This window comes from Balaenoptera acutorostrata, chromosome 13, assembly GCF_949987535.1.
Source record: "Balaenoptera acutorostrata chromosome 13, mBalAcu1.1, whole genome shotgun sequence".
Lineage (NCBI taxonomy): Eukaryota > Metazoa > Chordata > Mammalia > Artiodactyla > Balaenopteridae > Balaenoptera > Balaenoptera acutorostrata.
In genome coordinates this window covers 27,504,261-27,519,860 of record NC_080076.1, presented here as the reverse complement: position 1 = coordinate 27,519,860, position 15,600 = coordinate 27,504,261, and the positions used below count along the sequence as shown (strand labels likewise).

At 41.3% G+C, this 15,600-nt stretch overlaps 1 protein-coding gene across 11 annotated transcripts in view; it reads left to right on the top strand.

Moving 5' to 3' along the window:
• The window catches only part of KATNAL2 (katanin catalytic subunit A1 like 2), a 109,096-nt gene that overhangs the window by 75,161 nt on the left and 18,335 nt on the right, over positions 1-15,600 (top strand). For 5 of the 11 annotated variants that reach the window (XM_057526143.1, XM_057526140.1, XM_057526137.1 and 2 more), the window contains 4 exons: positions 47-165; positions 3,183-3,290; positions 4,636-4,727; positions 6,879-6,989. In XM_057526143.1, coding sequence (XP_057382126.1) covers positions 47-165; positions 3,183-3,290; positions 4,636-4,727; positions 6,879-6,989 — 430 coding nt within the window. Of the gene's footprint in view, positions 1-46; positions 166-3,182; positions 3,291-4,635; positions 4,728-6,878; positions 6,990-7,617; positions 10,516-14,514; positions 14,637-15,600 lie in introns of those variants that run through there. The other 6 variants (XM_028162611.2, XM_057526139.1, XM_057526138.1 and 3 more) reach the window with 4 other exon arrangements.

Below are 15,600 nucleotides of genomic sequence, written 5' to 3'. Positions count from 1 at the left end.
AATGGAGTTCGAGGGCCGCTCATATTTTACCCACATGTGATTATAGGTACAGGAAAGACTTTGCTGGCCAAAGCTGTGGCTACGGAATGCAAGACAACCTTCTTTAATATTTCTGCATCTACCATCGTAAGCAAATGGAGAGGGGATTCAGAAAAACTTGTTCGGGTAGGGATTCTTGATTTTGTTTTTTTAGAATAAGTTCCGGCAAAATACCGTGGTACAAAATGAGGTTATATCTTATTTGTTTTAAGTGATTTGTATGTTCAAATTTATCCTGGATCTTAATTACCAAAAACCTGGGAGGTAGATTGACTACTATATGTGGCTATCAGTCATGCCCCTATCAGCAAACATGATCTCCCTTCCTTTGGGAATTTGACCAACAGCCCTTTTTCGATTCATGTGACTTGGGAATAGAAGCTGGAAAAAATTGTCTCTGAAGTGGCCTATTTTTTCTTCATTCAAGAAGCATTTATTATTAAGCATGTGCAGTATATTTAGTTAACATTTATTGAGAGGCTACTACGGTATGCTAGTCCCTATACTAGATACTCTAAGGAAGAATCAAGAAACTTAAAACTTAATTATTCTTTCAGGTGCTCTGAGCAACTTTCCTTTGCAGAGCCCATAGCCTGTAGGGATTTTTTTCTTCCCTTAAGAGATTGTTTCCATCTTTACAATATCTCATTCATAGTATATGGTATATTTTATATTATAAACTTTTACTATATCTTCCAGTCACCTTATGAGGACGCTTGTTTTTTGATTTATGCCTCCTCAATGTAAGGTGGGTCCTGCTCAGAAATCCTGTTGAACTATTGCACTCTGTAGGGTGACTGATAAGTAATCAAAACAAAGTGGATATAAATATGATACATTTTCTAAAAAGAAATTACTCTAAAATATTATGCTTAAATTACATTACTTTGGATAGACTTATTTTCAAAATATTGTGGCTTATTTGGAAGTGATAATAAAATATTTTTAAAGGATTGATTTACCTAAAATAACCTATTACTTATTACTTTGTGATTGTTCTCAAGTTACTTCAAATGTGTAAGTTTTTTTTTTTTTTTTTTTTTAAAGAAATTCACGTTCTTTTATTTATTTATTTATTTATTTATGACTGTGTTGAGTCTTCGTTTCTGTGCGAGGGCTTTCTCTAGTTGCGGCAAGTGGGGACCACTCTTCATCGCGGTGCGCGGGCCTCTCACCATCGCGGCCTCTCTTGTTGCGGAGCACAGGCTCCAGACGTGCAGGCTCAGTAATTGTGGCTCACGGGCCCAGTTGCTCCGTGGCATGTGGGATCTTCCCAGACCAGGGCTCGAACCCGTGTCCCCTGCATTGGCAGGCAGATTCTCAACCACTGCGCCACCAGGGAAGCCCATGTGTAAGTTTTTATAAATTCTTATCACTCCTACCAGATTCATGGAAATCTATGTTGACATCTTCTATTTCGTTGTTCTTCATCTTGAGTCTAGCTCAGTGCCAGACAGGGTTTAAATTTAGCTGCTCCTAAATTTATGGGTTCCATGTGATTCTAGTTAGCTAGATTTCAATTAGCTTATATCCAACAAACTAGAATTCTTATCAGCCTGAAGAGTTTTTTCTTTAAGATTCCATTTCTGTGTGATGAGGAACACAAAACTTACAAGGTGCCCCCAGAATCAGTTTAGATTAATCTCCTGTTATGAAAAGTGGTGTTTTGAACTATAAGCACGAAATACTGCAAGGTGCTCGGAGAAAGATTCCATCCGTTTCCCTGGGCAAGACTCACCCAGGCAAAGAAGAAATTCAGATGTTTAATGAATATTCTTAACAAAGATTTAAACTAAATGGACTTTCTTGTTTAATGTTGAATAGCCAGAAAAGTCATTTAACTAGAATGCTCCATTCTGTGTGAACATTTTATTTAACTCAAGTTTTCCTCTGCTTCAGTATTGTTTTGTTAGACTTCTAAGAGTTAGGAAATGATTCTGCCCCCAATTTTTTCCCCTTCCTTTACCATACATTTAAAAAGTAGCCTTTCAGGGACTTCCCTGGTGGTGCAGTAGTTAAGAATTCGCCTGCCAATGCAGGGGACACAGGTTCAATCCCTGGCCCGGGAAGATCCCACATGCCGCGGAGCCACTAAGCCCGTGCACCACAACTACTGAGCCTGCGCTCTAGAGCTCATGAGCCACAACTACTGAGCCTGCGTGCTGCAACTACGGAAGCCCGCGAGTCTAGAGCTCGTGCTCCGCAACAAGAGAAGCCACTGCAGGGAGAAGCCCGCACACCACAATGAAGAGTAGCCCCCGCTCGCCGCAACCAGAGAAAGCCCGCGCGCAGCAACAAAGACCTGACACAGCCAAAAATAAAATAAATAAATAAAGTAATTAATTAAAAAAAAAGGAAAACAGATAACTCTGCTAATGCTAATCTGGAAGGATCTTATCTTCTGTCCTTTCAGAAATTACTCTATTTTCTGAGCTCCTGGAAAGAGCCTCACCTGGAAAACCTTGGTCATGCTGTCAAGATTCTTACCGTGAAGCTTTCAGATAAAGAAAGCCCTTCAAGGCCTTGCCCTAAATCAGAGACACTTTCCTACCATTTGCTTCTCTTTCTATTCCAATTAAAAAGTTATTTATAGGGAACCCTTCGGTTACGTTTCTCCCTCCCCTCCTAATGTTCATGTCTCTTAGGAGTGGATGCTATCGAGTAGCTGAGTGGTCTCTTTAGCAAATGCACACACCTGTTGTTGCTTACATCTTTCAACATTCCACCCTCCCCCAGTTGTGTGATTTAACTTCCTCCAAGAACTTTTGAAAATTTTAGACTAATGCTTCCCAAGCACTTACCCAGGATTCTATATATTCTCTGGCAGTGGAAGGGCAGTGGCGTGGTCCATGTGGAGACATAGGCTCCAGACGTGGTTCTCCTTCCAGCAGGATGTTTGGTCTTATCGAGGCTGTTGGTCTCTCTGCACTTTGGGGAGCTCCTTAAAAGCGTATAAAAGTGTTCTAATGTGCCATTTTTCATTGGGTAGATTGCTGCTGTTGTAATCATCCTTAATACCAGGTATATTTGAGCTTTTCTTTTTGTGACAAGAAGACAAATTACCTGCTGCTAATGAGTTGGTCTCTGTTGTGTCCAAAAAACATTTGTGATGAGTGTCCCCGCGTTGACACTGTTCTCTTAAGCTCACTGGGCTGAGCCAGTTGTCTTGGCTGAATGAAATAGGATTCTGTGAAAGGAAAACACTTCCGCATGAGCATGGAGGGACCACACACACACAAGGATCGGTGAAGGTGAGGAGTTTCCCATTCAGTGACAGGGAGGTCTGTAAGGGACGACCTGCTACTGCTATGAAAACCACAATCTGGCCTTTTCTAAGCCCTTCCCCTCTTATTTATTCTGTGATGCTTTGCTAGTGCTAAGTGACACAGAGAATAAATCTCCTATGCCTATTAAAGAACATCTATTCTTTTCTAAATCTCTAATGCTTTCTCTGATCAACCAGGGAAGAATTGTATATGGTGCTCAAGAGATTCGTTTCAGGCTTTTTTAAAAAAAGGTAGAGTTTTTTATACTCTTTTCATCACCACCACATCTCCCTTTAGAGCTCTCGATTTTGTTTTTATGGCTGTTCTTTTGCTGGTTGCTTTCCTGTTCTTATTCAGTCTATAATATTTTATTCTGGAATGGAACATTTTATTCAATTGGGAATTGCCTTCAAGTACCTGAGCCTACCAAACAGCAGTGTTGGGGACCCCGTGGAGTAATTTGGGGAGCAGAAAGGGCAAAATTCTTCAGCCTTGTTGCCCATGACTGGAACTCTGTCCTTTCTCTGCAATTCTTCCTTCTGAGAATAACCTTCTTATTGTCTCTAAGTGGTAAGGGAAAAAAATTATTAACTGATTTTATGTATTCCAAGGCTTTTGTGTCCATGTGGAACATGTTATTGGCAGGGGGTCTCAAGGGTTAACTAACAAATTAGCTAACAAACTAACAAAGCTCAGGAACTGAGTTTTATCTTAAGCTCTCCTATTTATGATTAGTAACTTTTAAAAAATAAATTTATTTATTTTTATTTATTTATTTTTGGCTGCATTGGGTCTTCGTTGCTGTGCGTGGGCTTTCTCTAGCTGTGGTGAGCGGGGGCTACTCTTCATTGCAGTGTGTGGGCTTCTCATTGCGGTAGCTTCGCTTGTGGCGGAGCACGGGCTCTAGGCGCGCAGGCTTCAGTAGTTGTGGCTCGCGGGCTCTAGAGTGCAGGCTCAGTAGTTGTGGCGCACGGGCTTAGTTGCTCCACGGCATGTGGGATCTTCCCGGACCAGGGATCGAACCCGTGTCCCCCTGCATTGGCAGATGGATTCTTAAGCACTGCGCCACCAGGGAAATCCTATGATTAATAACCTTGAGCTAACCACTTATTCTCTCTGGCTCTAATTTTACCAAGTGATAAATGGAAATAATTGGACCATGGGGTAGTGCTAGGGAGAAGTAACTGTAACGATTATCAAGTTATTGTGAAATAACAAAGTGAAGCATAAATGCTTAATATTACAGCTATCCTAAGCTTTTAATCTCTGGGAGCATCTGAGAACTTTAAGTATATGAATTTGAACACGTGGTTGCTTTTCTCCCACCCAGGTGTTATTTGAACTTGCCCGCTATCACGCCCCCTCCACCATCTTCCTGGACGAGCTGGAGTCAGTGATGAGTCAGAGAGGCACGGCTCCTGGGTAACAGACAGGGTTTTTTTGGTCATCACTTCTCCCCTCTCGTAAGTGTGTTTGATGGTCGGAAGCCCATCAACATTTACCAGCAGAATGAGCCTATTAATAAGCCCACAGATTTTCTGCAGACACACGGAAAGGTCTTTAAATTAGATCCCGTTAACTCAATAGCTGATTTAAGTAGTTTTTATAACCAGAGGAAATGTCATCCTCCCTTCCCCCTTCCCCGCAGAGTGGATTTCAGGCCTGAAGATCACCCAGCCCCTGATCCCAGGCTGCCATAACGATCCTGCTGGCTCAAAATAGCCACCTGTGAACACCTCCCCTGGAGTCAGAGGGGCTGCCTGGGGGGAACGGGGCTGCCAAGGGCTAAGCCCTGAGAGGCAGCCCTGGACAAGGCGTGTGAGGCCAGGGAAGCTGCCACTTCTCTGTGACACCAGACTGTGGCTCAGCCAGACCGATTTTAAATATGTCACATATGTCACCTCTAAAGATTAAGTGTCCACTAATGTCCCCAGCAGGCAGAACACATCTCAGACTGTAATGAGGTTGTGTGTGTGTGTGTGTGTGTGTGTTTTAAGAACACCTTTCTGTCTTCATCAGAGGTGTTTTTCTTTGAAACTTTTTACTAAATTTGGTATCCCTGGCTTGAAAAAACAGCTCTCAGGGAAAACTCAACACAGCTGCATTTACTGATGGCCTCTAATGGTCTATCATCAAAGCAGAACTAATATTAATAAAAAGTAAACAATTATCTTGTTGGAAGTATAACTAGAATATAATTTATGAAATTTTACTTATTAAAAACCATTTTCCCAGCAGAGAAAAACAACCATCAAGGTGCACCCAAGATGCATGGGATTCATGTCGTTGATTGAAATGCTGTTTCTATGGCCTCATGGGTGCTAGTCAGCCCCAGGCTGGGTGCTCTGCCTCTCCAAAGGGGGCCTGGCGGGAACAGGCAACTGCATGGGGGCCTGGCTGGGAACCCACCAGGCCGCCCCAGTGGTCACTTCCTCTGCAAAGCCCTGTGCTCCTGGCCTGCCTTACTGCAGTGACACTCGCCCTTACATGCACTCTGCTCATCTCCATCCCCAGGGCCCTCCACAGCTTTGATTGAGCTACTTTGGAAACTCTTCATCTACCAGCCTTGAGCGTGTCAGTTTCCTTGTCTGGAAGTTAAACACTAAAACGAGAGTCTTCAAAGGATAAGGGAATAAGGGCAGGTGCTCTGAAGACTTTGGGGGTCACATTATGTTAAAAGAATAGTAATTATGTGTAAATGCTAGATAAATATATAACGATATTTATATTTATATTTCCTCTTAGATAGAAAGGGGCACAGTTGCTAAAAAACCCATAAGCCTAATTTGGGCTGCCACCATATACAGGCAGAGATGAGAAGCTGAATGTCCTGTTGTGCTAGAAAGGCACTTTTTTGTCCTTTTAACTTGATCCACATGAGAGCCTCCTGGAGCTGGTCAGGACTTTGAGCCAATTTCGATTGTGCCCATCCTATGGTGTAGTGAGAGCTCTTTCTTGGCGAGAGGGTCTCAGCAGTGGGGGTGTTGGGAAAATCAGAGGATGAATTTGCACAGAAAACTGCCTCTAATCTGCTGTGCAAGGAAAGCCTAGTTTCCATGTCATTATCTTGTCTCTTATTAGAAGAGAATGAAACATTGTGTTGTAGTTCATCTCTTCTTGGACAGTTTATATCCATACATTATACTAAAAGAAATAGTGTGTGTAAAATACTTTCATGCCTGCTATATAAATGAAAAGGATTATTCTCAATGAAGCCATTTTTTAAAAGGGTAAAGGATACGGCAGTTCGACACAGCCGGGCTGCCTTTTTTAATCTACTAGTGCCACTGTCTCCCCTTCGGTTGTTTTCTGGTTCATTGCCAACCTTTGGTTTTCTTTTCAATATCATCATTATATTCATTTACTTCCTTTCTGTTACTGTTTGAAAGCAGTACCAATTGCTTGTTTTCTCCAACCCTGGGATGAGTAGCTCCTGAGAATGCGGCAGGGAAGGGGTTAGTTGTCAGAAGGGAACCCGGTCTGCCGTCACTGAGTCCTTGCTATGAGTGTCACTCTGGTCATGGAAGCAAAGACTGCCTCTTGGGAGCATCTCACCTCCTCGTCTTTCTCTAGGGGAGAGCACGAAGGAAGCCTGCGGATGAAGACAGAGTTACTGGTGCAGATGGATGGGCTGGCTCGCTCCGAGGATCTCGTGTTTGTCTTAGCAGCCTCCAACCTGCCGTGGTAAGAGATCTAGAGAGTACATTCTGAATACATTTTCATGAGCCACTGAGTACAGATGAAGATATTATACTGAGCACTTTAGGAAAAGTCCTCTTGTTTGGTTCCAGCCCCGGAAGATTAAGCTGAAGGCTTTCCTGGTCAAGTCCTCGATCCTTGCTACTTGTACCGTGAAAGAATCTGCCTGAACAGAAGGAACATAGGTCAGGACTACCACTGACAATATTTAAAATGGACATTCTGAGTTTAAAGCCAAATTATTAACTGTGTTTAAGCAGGGGTTACATGCTAAAATCTGCAGGACTCAAAGAATATTCCAGAAATAGTATGTTTGGATTTTAACAGTGTTAAAATTAAACTTTAAGTTAGGAGGAGAATCTTTACCTTAATGTTGCGTAGTAAATAGGAAGCTAAATAATATCTAATTGAAAATATAATCTACTCTCAGAGTCTGTTATTCAGACTGTATCCCAGAGTGGTTTAAGACCAATTCTAGAAGCAGAATTGGGAAATAAGAGATGTTGACTAGAGAAAAATAATATCTGCTTGGAGAGAATATTTTAAAAAATAATTATAATCCCTTTATAGTTCCAAGAATATTTTCACATACCTTGTTTCTTTTGAGCTGCAGATGAGACAGGAGACAGATAAGGAAATGATGCTCTTGCCATTCGCAGAGGGGGTACCAAGGTCAAGGGAGGTCAGTCCACCCAAAGTCAACATCCTATTTGCAGCAGAGCTGGGACTCGTGACACTCTTCCCCTTCCCCCTACCTCGTCCATTTCTGTTGCTACATTCCAAGGTGAAAAGAGACACCCTTCTGCTCGGGCACGCTGCTCACCTAGGCTCCCGAAGAAGAAGTCACTGGCAAGGGATGATGACGTTCATGTGTAGTCTGTTATTTTAACTACATTCATAATTCCAACCCAGCTTCAACTCTTCTCAAAGTTATGAGACTTTTCTAATGTGCTAAGGTGATCAGCATCTTACATTGTGAAGAGAGGGGTGTTTGTTTACACACAATGTTAAAGTTGAATCCAAACAGAGAACCATCATTTAAATGTGGCTGTGAAATCCTTTAGAGAAAGAATCTCCATTCCTTCACCTGTTTGAAACAGGGCTGATCATAACCTCTTTACTTATGACCCAGGGGGACTGTGAGAGTCAGCTGAGGAGGGTGGGTGAAAACTGGACAGCTTCGTGCACGGGCTCCGGGAAGGGCTGTGCCCCCAGGGAGGAGTAGAGAGCCCTTACCGCCCAGCGAAACCTAGGACTTGGCTGAGGAGGTTATAGTGCTGCCGCAGTTTCCCTAAGGTGATCAGTTTTTGGTAAACCTCACTAAAATGGTTCAGAGAGGAAAAACAAAAACTAGTAAGCAATCAAAAATAAAGAAGCCTAGAAGGGTTTTTCTGAAAGAATTGCCTCTCATCATGTCAAATGGCAAATGCATATGTGCTTCTGAGCTCGGATTCCTAGACATCACAGACTGCATCCTTTCAGCATATCTGGGAACCAGTAAGTCCTATCCATTCTTGAACATCGCTGGGTTTAAAATAAAACTTTTTATGATGAAAAATTCTAGACAAACACTAAAGAGAAAAGAGCACAATGAACCCACCATTTCCTAGTTTCCATAACTAGCATCTTGCCCAATTGATTTAATCTATTGCTGCCTCCTCTCTTGTTTTGCCACAATATTTTAAACTGTATCCTAGATTCTCATGTTATTTCTCACATATATATACTTCAGCATATATCTTTAAAAAAAATAAGGACATTTTCTTACATTATCACAGTGTCATTGTCAAGCCCAACAAAATTAACAGTAATTGCTCAGTATCCTCTAACACCCAGTTTATATTCAGATTTCCCATATTGTTCCAAAAATGTCTTTTTACAATTGGTTTACTGAACTGGTAACCAAACAAGATTTGCATTTTGTAATTGGTTGTTCTCTTAAGTATCTTTTAATCTAGAACAGACTCCCTCTTTTTTTTCCCCCACTTGCTATTGACTTGATTGCTAGGGAGGTTGTCCTGCAGAGTCTAAACTTTCTGGATGTGGCTCATTGTACGCTCACGGTAATATTTAGCTAGTTCTTCTTACCCTTATAATTACTCTAGACTAAAAGTTAGATTGATTAGATTCAATTCAGGATCAATATAATTTTTTGGCGACATACTTCACACGTGATGCTGAGTACATCACATTGCATCGCATGCAGAAGTATGTAGTGCCCTGTTGTCCCACCTGTGGTGGTACCAAGATTGATCAGTGGGTTCAGGTGTGTCAGCCAGGTTCCTCTGCTCTATAGTTCCCATCAATGGTTGCAGCATCCACTGATGATCTCTGCCTGAATCACTTATTTCACTAGAGGTGTGATTCTATCATTCCTTCTGATTGATAGCTGAGCTAAGGTACAGGCGTAACTAAGATGGAAGAGCTAATTCTGGGTTTCTCATCGTCAGCACTCTTGACATTTGGGGCCAGAGAATTCTCTGCTGTGGGGCCTCCTGCGCGCTGTACCATGCTGAGCGGCATCCTTGGTCTCTCCCCGCTAGACGCTGGTAGCATCGCCCCCAGTTGTGACCGCCAAAATAGGTCCCCAGACATTGCCAGATGTTCCCCAGGGAGGGGGGCAAAATCACCCCCGGCGGAGGCTCACTGGACTAATGGAAGGAATGACAGACATTATTTAGAGACAAACTGTCACATCCTCCACAAATTAACTCTCAAATTTTTTTTAAGAACTCCATAAAATAACTGAACTTGGTTTACTTACACAAAAGGTGGCATGTTATAGAAATTGTTCCATATTTTTATTTTTTCCATAACAAAATGTTCTGGAGATCTTTCCAAATAAGTACAGAAAGTTCTCCCTCCTTCCCTTTGTAGCTGCGTGTATTCCATCTTGTTCATATGATAATCTACCCCAATCACCTACTGATGGCCATTTGGGCTATTGCTACTCTTTGGCTCTTATAAATAATGTTGCAATGAGTAATGGTGTGCATATATCACTTTGCGTGTTTGCCAGTGTATCTTTGTGGAAGGTTCCTGGAAGTAGAATTGCTGGGTCAAAGGGTTAATGTGCATGAAATTATAGTAGAGATTGCCAAATTTCCCTCCATAGAGGTTGTACATTTTGTATTCCCACCAGTGTCCTGCTTTCATTACTTAACATTATAGTAAGAACATTTCCAACGTCATTAAATAATCCTTGAAAATTGGATTTTGTAATGGCTGCCCAAAATTCCCACATGTGACTATACCACAATTTAGTTAATCATTCCTTTCCTGTTGAACATAAAGGATGCTCCCAACTTTCTCTATTATAAATAACACTGATATGAACTTCCTTGAATAAAAATCTTTGACCAAAATCTAGTTATTTCTTGAGTACAGATTTCTGGAAGTAGGATTGCTGTATGAAAGGGCATAGATTTTTTTTTTAAGTATTTTGCTACATATTGTCCAAGTCCTTAAATTAGGAAATAGTATATTTTTATCAAGAATATTGGGACAGACCTTTATTTTGGCTCCAGGGTCTTAGATGAGGGAATAAACTTACCTGATTCAAGCAGTCTTTGCTTGTTGGGGAAATAACTAAATTATACCAAACTATGTAAAAACCCAGTCGTAAAATCCCCAAAGAAATTCTTTATGGTTGGTTAGTGGTATTTCTTATCTACAGCGTCTTCCAGGGCACTAGGCTATCATCTGCTGCTTGTTAACTTATCACTTTCCCTAGACAAATCCATTCTGTCTCAAAGGGTTAGTCATTTTCTCCCTTCTCAGCAGTGAGGTTGTGTGCAGCATCTTGGTTTATTCAGTGCTTCTCCTCCAAGGAGCGCCTTCCTTGATCTGTAGCATCACAAAGGACAAGAAGGAAGCAAGAAATAACAGCTCACCTGTGTCATTTGATGTGTAAATTAGCAATGAGAAGAATAACGGATGTTGCATATTTAATATTACCACTTAAAGTAATAGCCATGGAAGAAATGTTTAACAAGCACAGTTAGGGCTAATTTGACCCGCCTCGATTGTTGAGTATTCACAAACTCAGGCCTAGGAGTCCAAAGGGAAACAAAATACTGAACAGGGCTATTAAGATAAATGCCATCTTTAGATGTCTGTTACACTTGATGATAGTTCGTACAAAGAAGGTATAAAAATTGTATGTGTGAAGCGTGTTGAAACTCATCTTTTCCTTGTTATTTGCAAAAGGGCTAGACATTTCACTATCCCTTTTAAAAATCATCCACCTGGTATGACCGCACTCTGGATTAAAAAAAAAAAAAATCTTAATATGTAAAGAAAGCATAAGATCCTAGAGATTCTGGCACTGGGAATGTGCAAGGATGTACCCATGTATACTGACTTCTTCCCATATGGGCTCTCTCCTGTCTGGCTTGAGATTCCTATAGACGTGTATACATGTGATTGAAGGGGTCAGCAGACATAAGCCTGGGTTTTTCCGCAGTAGCTCCATGTGTCTCCTGGGCTCTAGGGAGAAGCTGTGCTCTCTGAGGTCCTACCTTTTGGCCTTGACTATCATTACCCTCTAGATCAACATTTCTCCAAGAATGGTTTCCCACAGGTCATTATCCAAAAAATGGGATCTAGTGGGATCTAATTTAACTCAGAGATACTGAGTTACAGTTAAACTGATTTCCACCCTGGCAGGACTTCTCAGTGCCTTTAAGGTGCTATTGTGTGTTGTGACTCTCCAAGAAAAGCTATGAGAAAGCAGTACATTCCATATTTATTTGACCCCAGAATCCCTTCCTTAAGGAGCGTCTCATAAGACCAATGTTCTATTTGAAAACCTTTCGGGAAACAGTGGTTTGCATTAACTCACTCTGATCTGATAATTGCATCTTTCATTGCAATAGCATTCAATCATGCTTTCAGGCTTTTAAAATCTTCTATCATTTTAAAAAAGGGACAGCAGGCCCCAAATGAAGTCACTTGTTCTAAGCCCACATCATCAAACCGAGACTCAATACTTAACCTAATAGCAGTTTCAATCTCTCCCAGGAATGTAATCTTAACCAGTCAGTCTGGAATTACCTGGTTAGTACTAGTGAGGTAATTCACTAGATAGACTCTGCTGTTCCCCAAAAGAAGGTGACCTTACCCAAAACAATCCACTCTTTGCTCATAACTTTCTTGTTGCATCTCCTTCTGCCTATAAAACATCTTCCATTTTGTACGTGTCTTCAGAGCTCCTTTCTGTTTGCTAGATGGGATGCTCCTGGTTTCCTGAATCATTGAACAAAGCCAGTTAGATCTTTAAATTTACTCATTTGAATTTTGTTTTTTAGCAATAGTATGTCCGTGCCTACCAGTGGTCAAATTGCTTTGCTTGAAATTTCTTCTCTCCATACAAAGCTTCATTAACCTGTGCAATGATATCAAGTTCATGATCCTCCATATGTAGTTGATGGGTGATTCTGACACAACCAGGAAAAAAGTGTGTGGTGCAGGATTTGGTAGGTGCAGCGGGGCAGACACAGGACTGCCTGGGCAGGAGGTTACTAGGAGTAACCTTGCCCTTGCCCCATTCACACCTTCTCAGTTTGTTTGGTTTCATCAGACATAAATTGATTTCAGCCTGGCCTACTGTGGCCTTACTTTATCTTAACAGGGTGCAGGTTGACATGTGAACTGTAATTCTAAAACCAAATTTTAAAAAGTATAAAATTAACATAACCATTTTATAGAAAATTTGAGAATTAGGGAAAAACTACTCATAATTTCACCACTGTGATATAAGTATTATCATCTTTGTATATACCCTAATGGTGAAGATGGTTTGGTTATTTGCTATCATTTGTTGCCTTTGTATCCTTCTGTGGTAATCTTTTTCCCCCAAGAGGGAAATCATTTTCACCATTTTGGCTATTTAGAAAAATAATACATGTTCATTATAAAAATCATATTTTATATGCTTTGGTGTTGCTTGAAAGTGCACAGTCCCCCATAACTGTACACACAGACACCACCCCACGCCCCACACACAGAAACACATGTGAACGTTCATGGCTACGTATTATTTTGTTCTATGGCCTGTTTTTTTCTTTCACTTAATGCATTGTGGACAACTCTGAAAATCTACCTGATTCCATACAGAATCCCACATATGAGTGGGCCATAGTTTATTTGACTTTTCTTTCTCTTGAGGGTTTTAATATGGCATCAGTGCATTGGACCAAGCTCCTTCCACCATGACTCCCAGCACAGACACTCGGTGGGGGGCAGTTTTCCCTTCGACGTTGTAGCTGGAGCAGGGCAGGTATTATCAAAAAGGCTTTGTGTCCTGGTGGACCTCCTCTTCCCAGTCCTTTGTTAGAGAGAATGAGCTTTTCTTGAGGCTTCTGTCTGTGCCTGTTAGCAGTTTGTCAGTGGGCTTCTCCAGCGCCCCGTGTGGGAGGTCTGAGGGAGGCAAAACAGAAACCTGAGAACACTGCCGTGTCGTTCCGCACGTCCCCTGCTCCCTAGCCCCTCGTCCTCCTCCTTTCCAGTGTCTTCCTATGTTTAGATGCTGTATTACATGCAGTGAATTTTAGGAGTAGTGGTTGGACTAGAGAAGGATGGGCTACTCCATCTTGGCCAGAAGCGAGTCTCTCTCATATTTTTGATTCCCTCTTTTATCATTTTATACATCTTAAACACAATTATTTTATCGTCTGTATCAGTGGAGTTTATTTCTGTTCTTAGTTTCTTCTGCAGACTCTCATTCTTGGTGGTTCGTTATATGTTTCAGAATTTTGGATGGTGAGCTTACATTTAGTGAGGGGAACTCTATCTGTGAGAGTCTTACACGTGTCCTTTCACAGAAAATTTATGTCTGACTGTGTCAGGCTTTGGACAACTGTAAGCTAATTTCTTAGCATAGGGTTTCTTCGTCCATCCATGCCAGTGAGGGTAGGTTGGATTCTGAATTATCAGTGAAGACTTTTTCCCACCCCAAAGTATAAGACAAATTCCCTTGGTTCTTTCCATCGCTAGTGGGGAGATTTTTCTAACCCATCCTTGCATAGAGGATGAGCCATCTGGTTTTTCGTTTGACGTGATGGGCCTTGTTTCTACCTACCATCTTGGATGGGCCCAAGGCCTTCTGTGCTCTGCCACAGGTAGACTTTAAAATCCAAACTGTTTTTGTAACTAAGAGGCAAACACTCAGCCACAGCTTCGATTTCAGCTGCCCAGTCTTGGTTTTTGGCTTCCTCTTCATTTTTAGGGCTTGAGAATTTTGCTGCTTCCTGTGGACTCATTTGTTGTGTATACCAAAAGTGTTTCCTATAATTCACCAAGCTTTTAAAGTGGCTTTATAACAAGAGATTTCTGAATATCTAGTTCATCATTTTGCTGGAAAAAGAAGATTCTCATTTCTTCTCTCAATTATTGGTCATAAATTTTCTGGCAAGAGTAATAGGAATATATCTCCTTGTTGGTATTGTAGTAACTCGAAGTAATTGTCATTCTTTAGTATAAATATATGATGCTCTTACCCTAACATCAGTAGGACACAGACTGAACTGATGGCTCTCCTGTTGGATCCCCTTGTCTCTTGCTTGTGAGCTCACTCTTCAGAATGAGAAGTGCAGTCTCTGGAGATGAGAGGCCCCCTATGGAGACTACATCTTTCACCTCATCTTCAAAAGCACTGCCCAGCCAAGTGAGTTGAATAAATCATCCCTTTAAATCATCATTTCCTTTTTTTTTAACTAAAGATGAAAATAGAATGCTTTATTCCCAAGTTGATGCTTGTTTTCTCTGTTAATTCGAACAAAGGATGCTTATAAAATGCTAATTTTCAACAAAGCAGATTTACCTTCATAAATAAAGACTGGGCTTTAAGGAAGCAGATCACTTACATGAAGCCAGTAGCCCTGAACTGAAAGTTTATTCATTCACTCAAGTAGTATCTATTGAGTACCTACTGTGAGTATTCTGCATGATGGAAGGAGGGTGAACCCAAGATACATGGTCCATGATCCTTGGCCTCCAGAGGCTGGCTATCTGATGGGACAATGGGTGAGATATAAACGCAAATAACTAAGAAGTGAGGATACAGCCAGCCATGTGGCTGGTACAGACAATAAGTAGAATAAAATTATATCGGGAAGAGGCCATTTCTGATTAAAGATATTTAAAAGAAAAGGGGGTAGAGAGCACTTGAACTGGACCTGTGAAAAGGACCTGGCTCTTGGTAGACAAACTGGAAGTTCCAAGTAAAGAAAATGACCTGAGTACATGCTCAACTAGGATGGCAAAATGTAGATTCAGATAACGGCCAACAGAGCAGTTTGGCCCAAGTGGGAAGTGTAGGTAGGAGTCAGCTTACGCAGAGTTCAGTGCAGGAGACAAAGTAAACTTCAGTGCTTTATTCATTGACTCCCTGTCATCCAACAAAGAATACAATTCCTGAATCTTCTTTTCAAGGATTGCCACGATCTCTGACTTCACGTTGGTTATGGACATACTGCAAAGACTTTGCCTACAAAACTGAAGGTTGCTTTTCTCTTGTCACGCTGAGATGGTTTGAACTTAATGTTTTCACTATGGAATGGACAAACTAGAATTATGTTTGATTTCTAAATTCTGT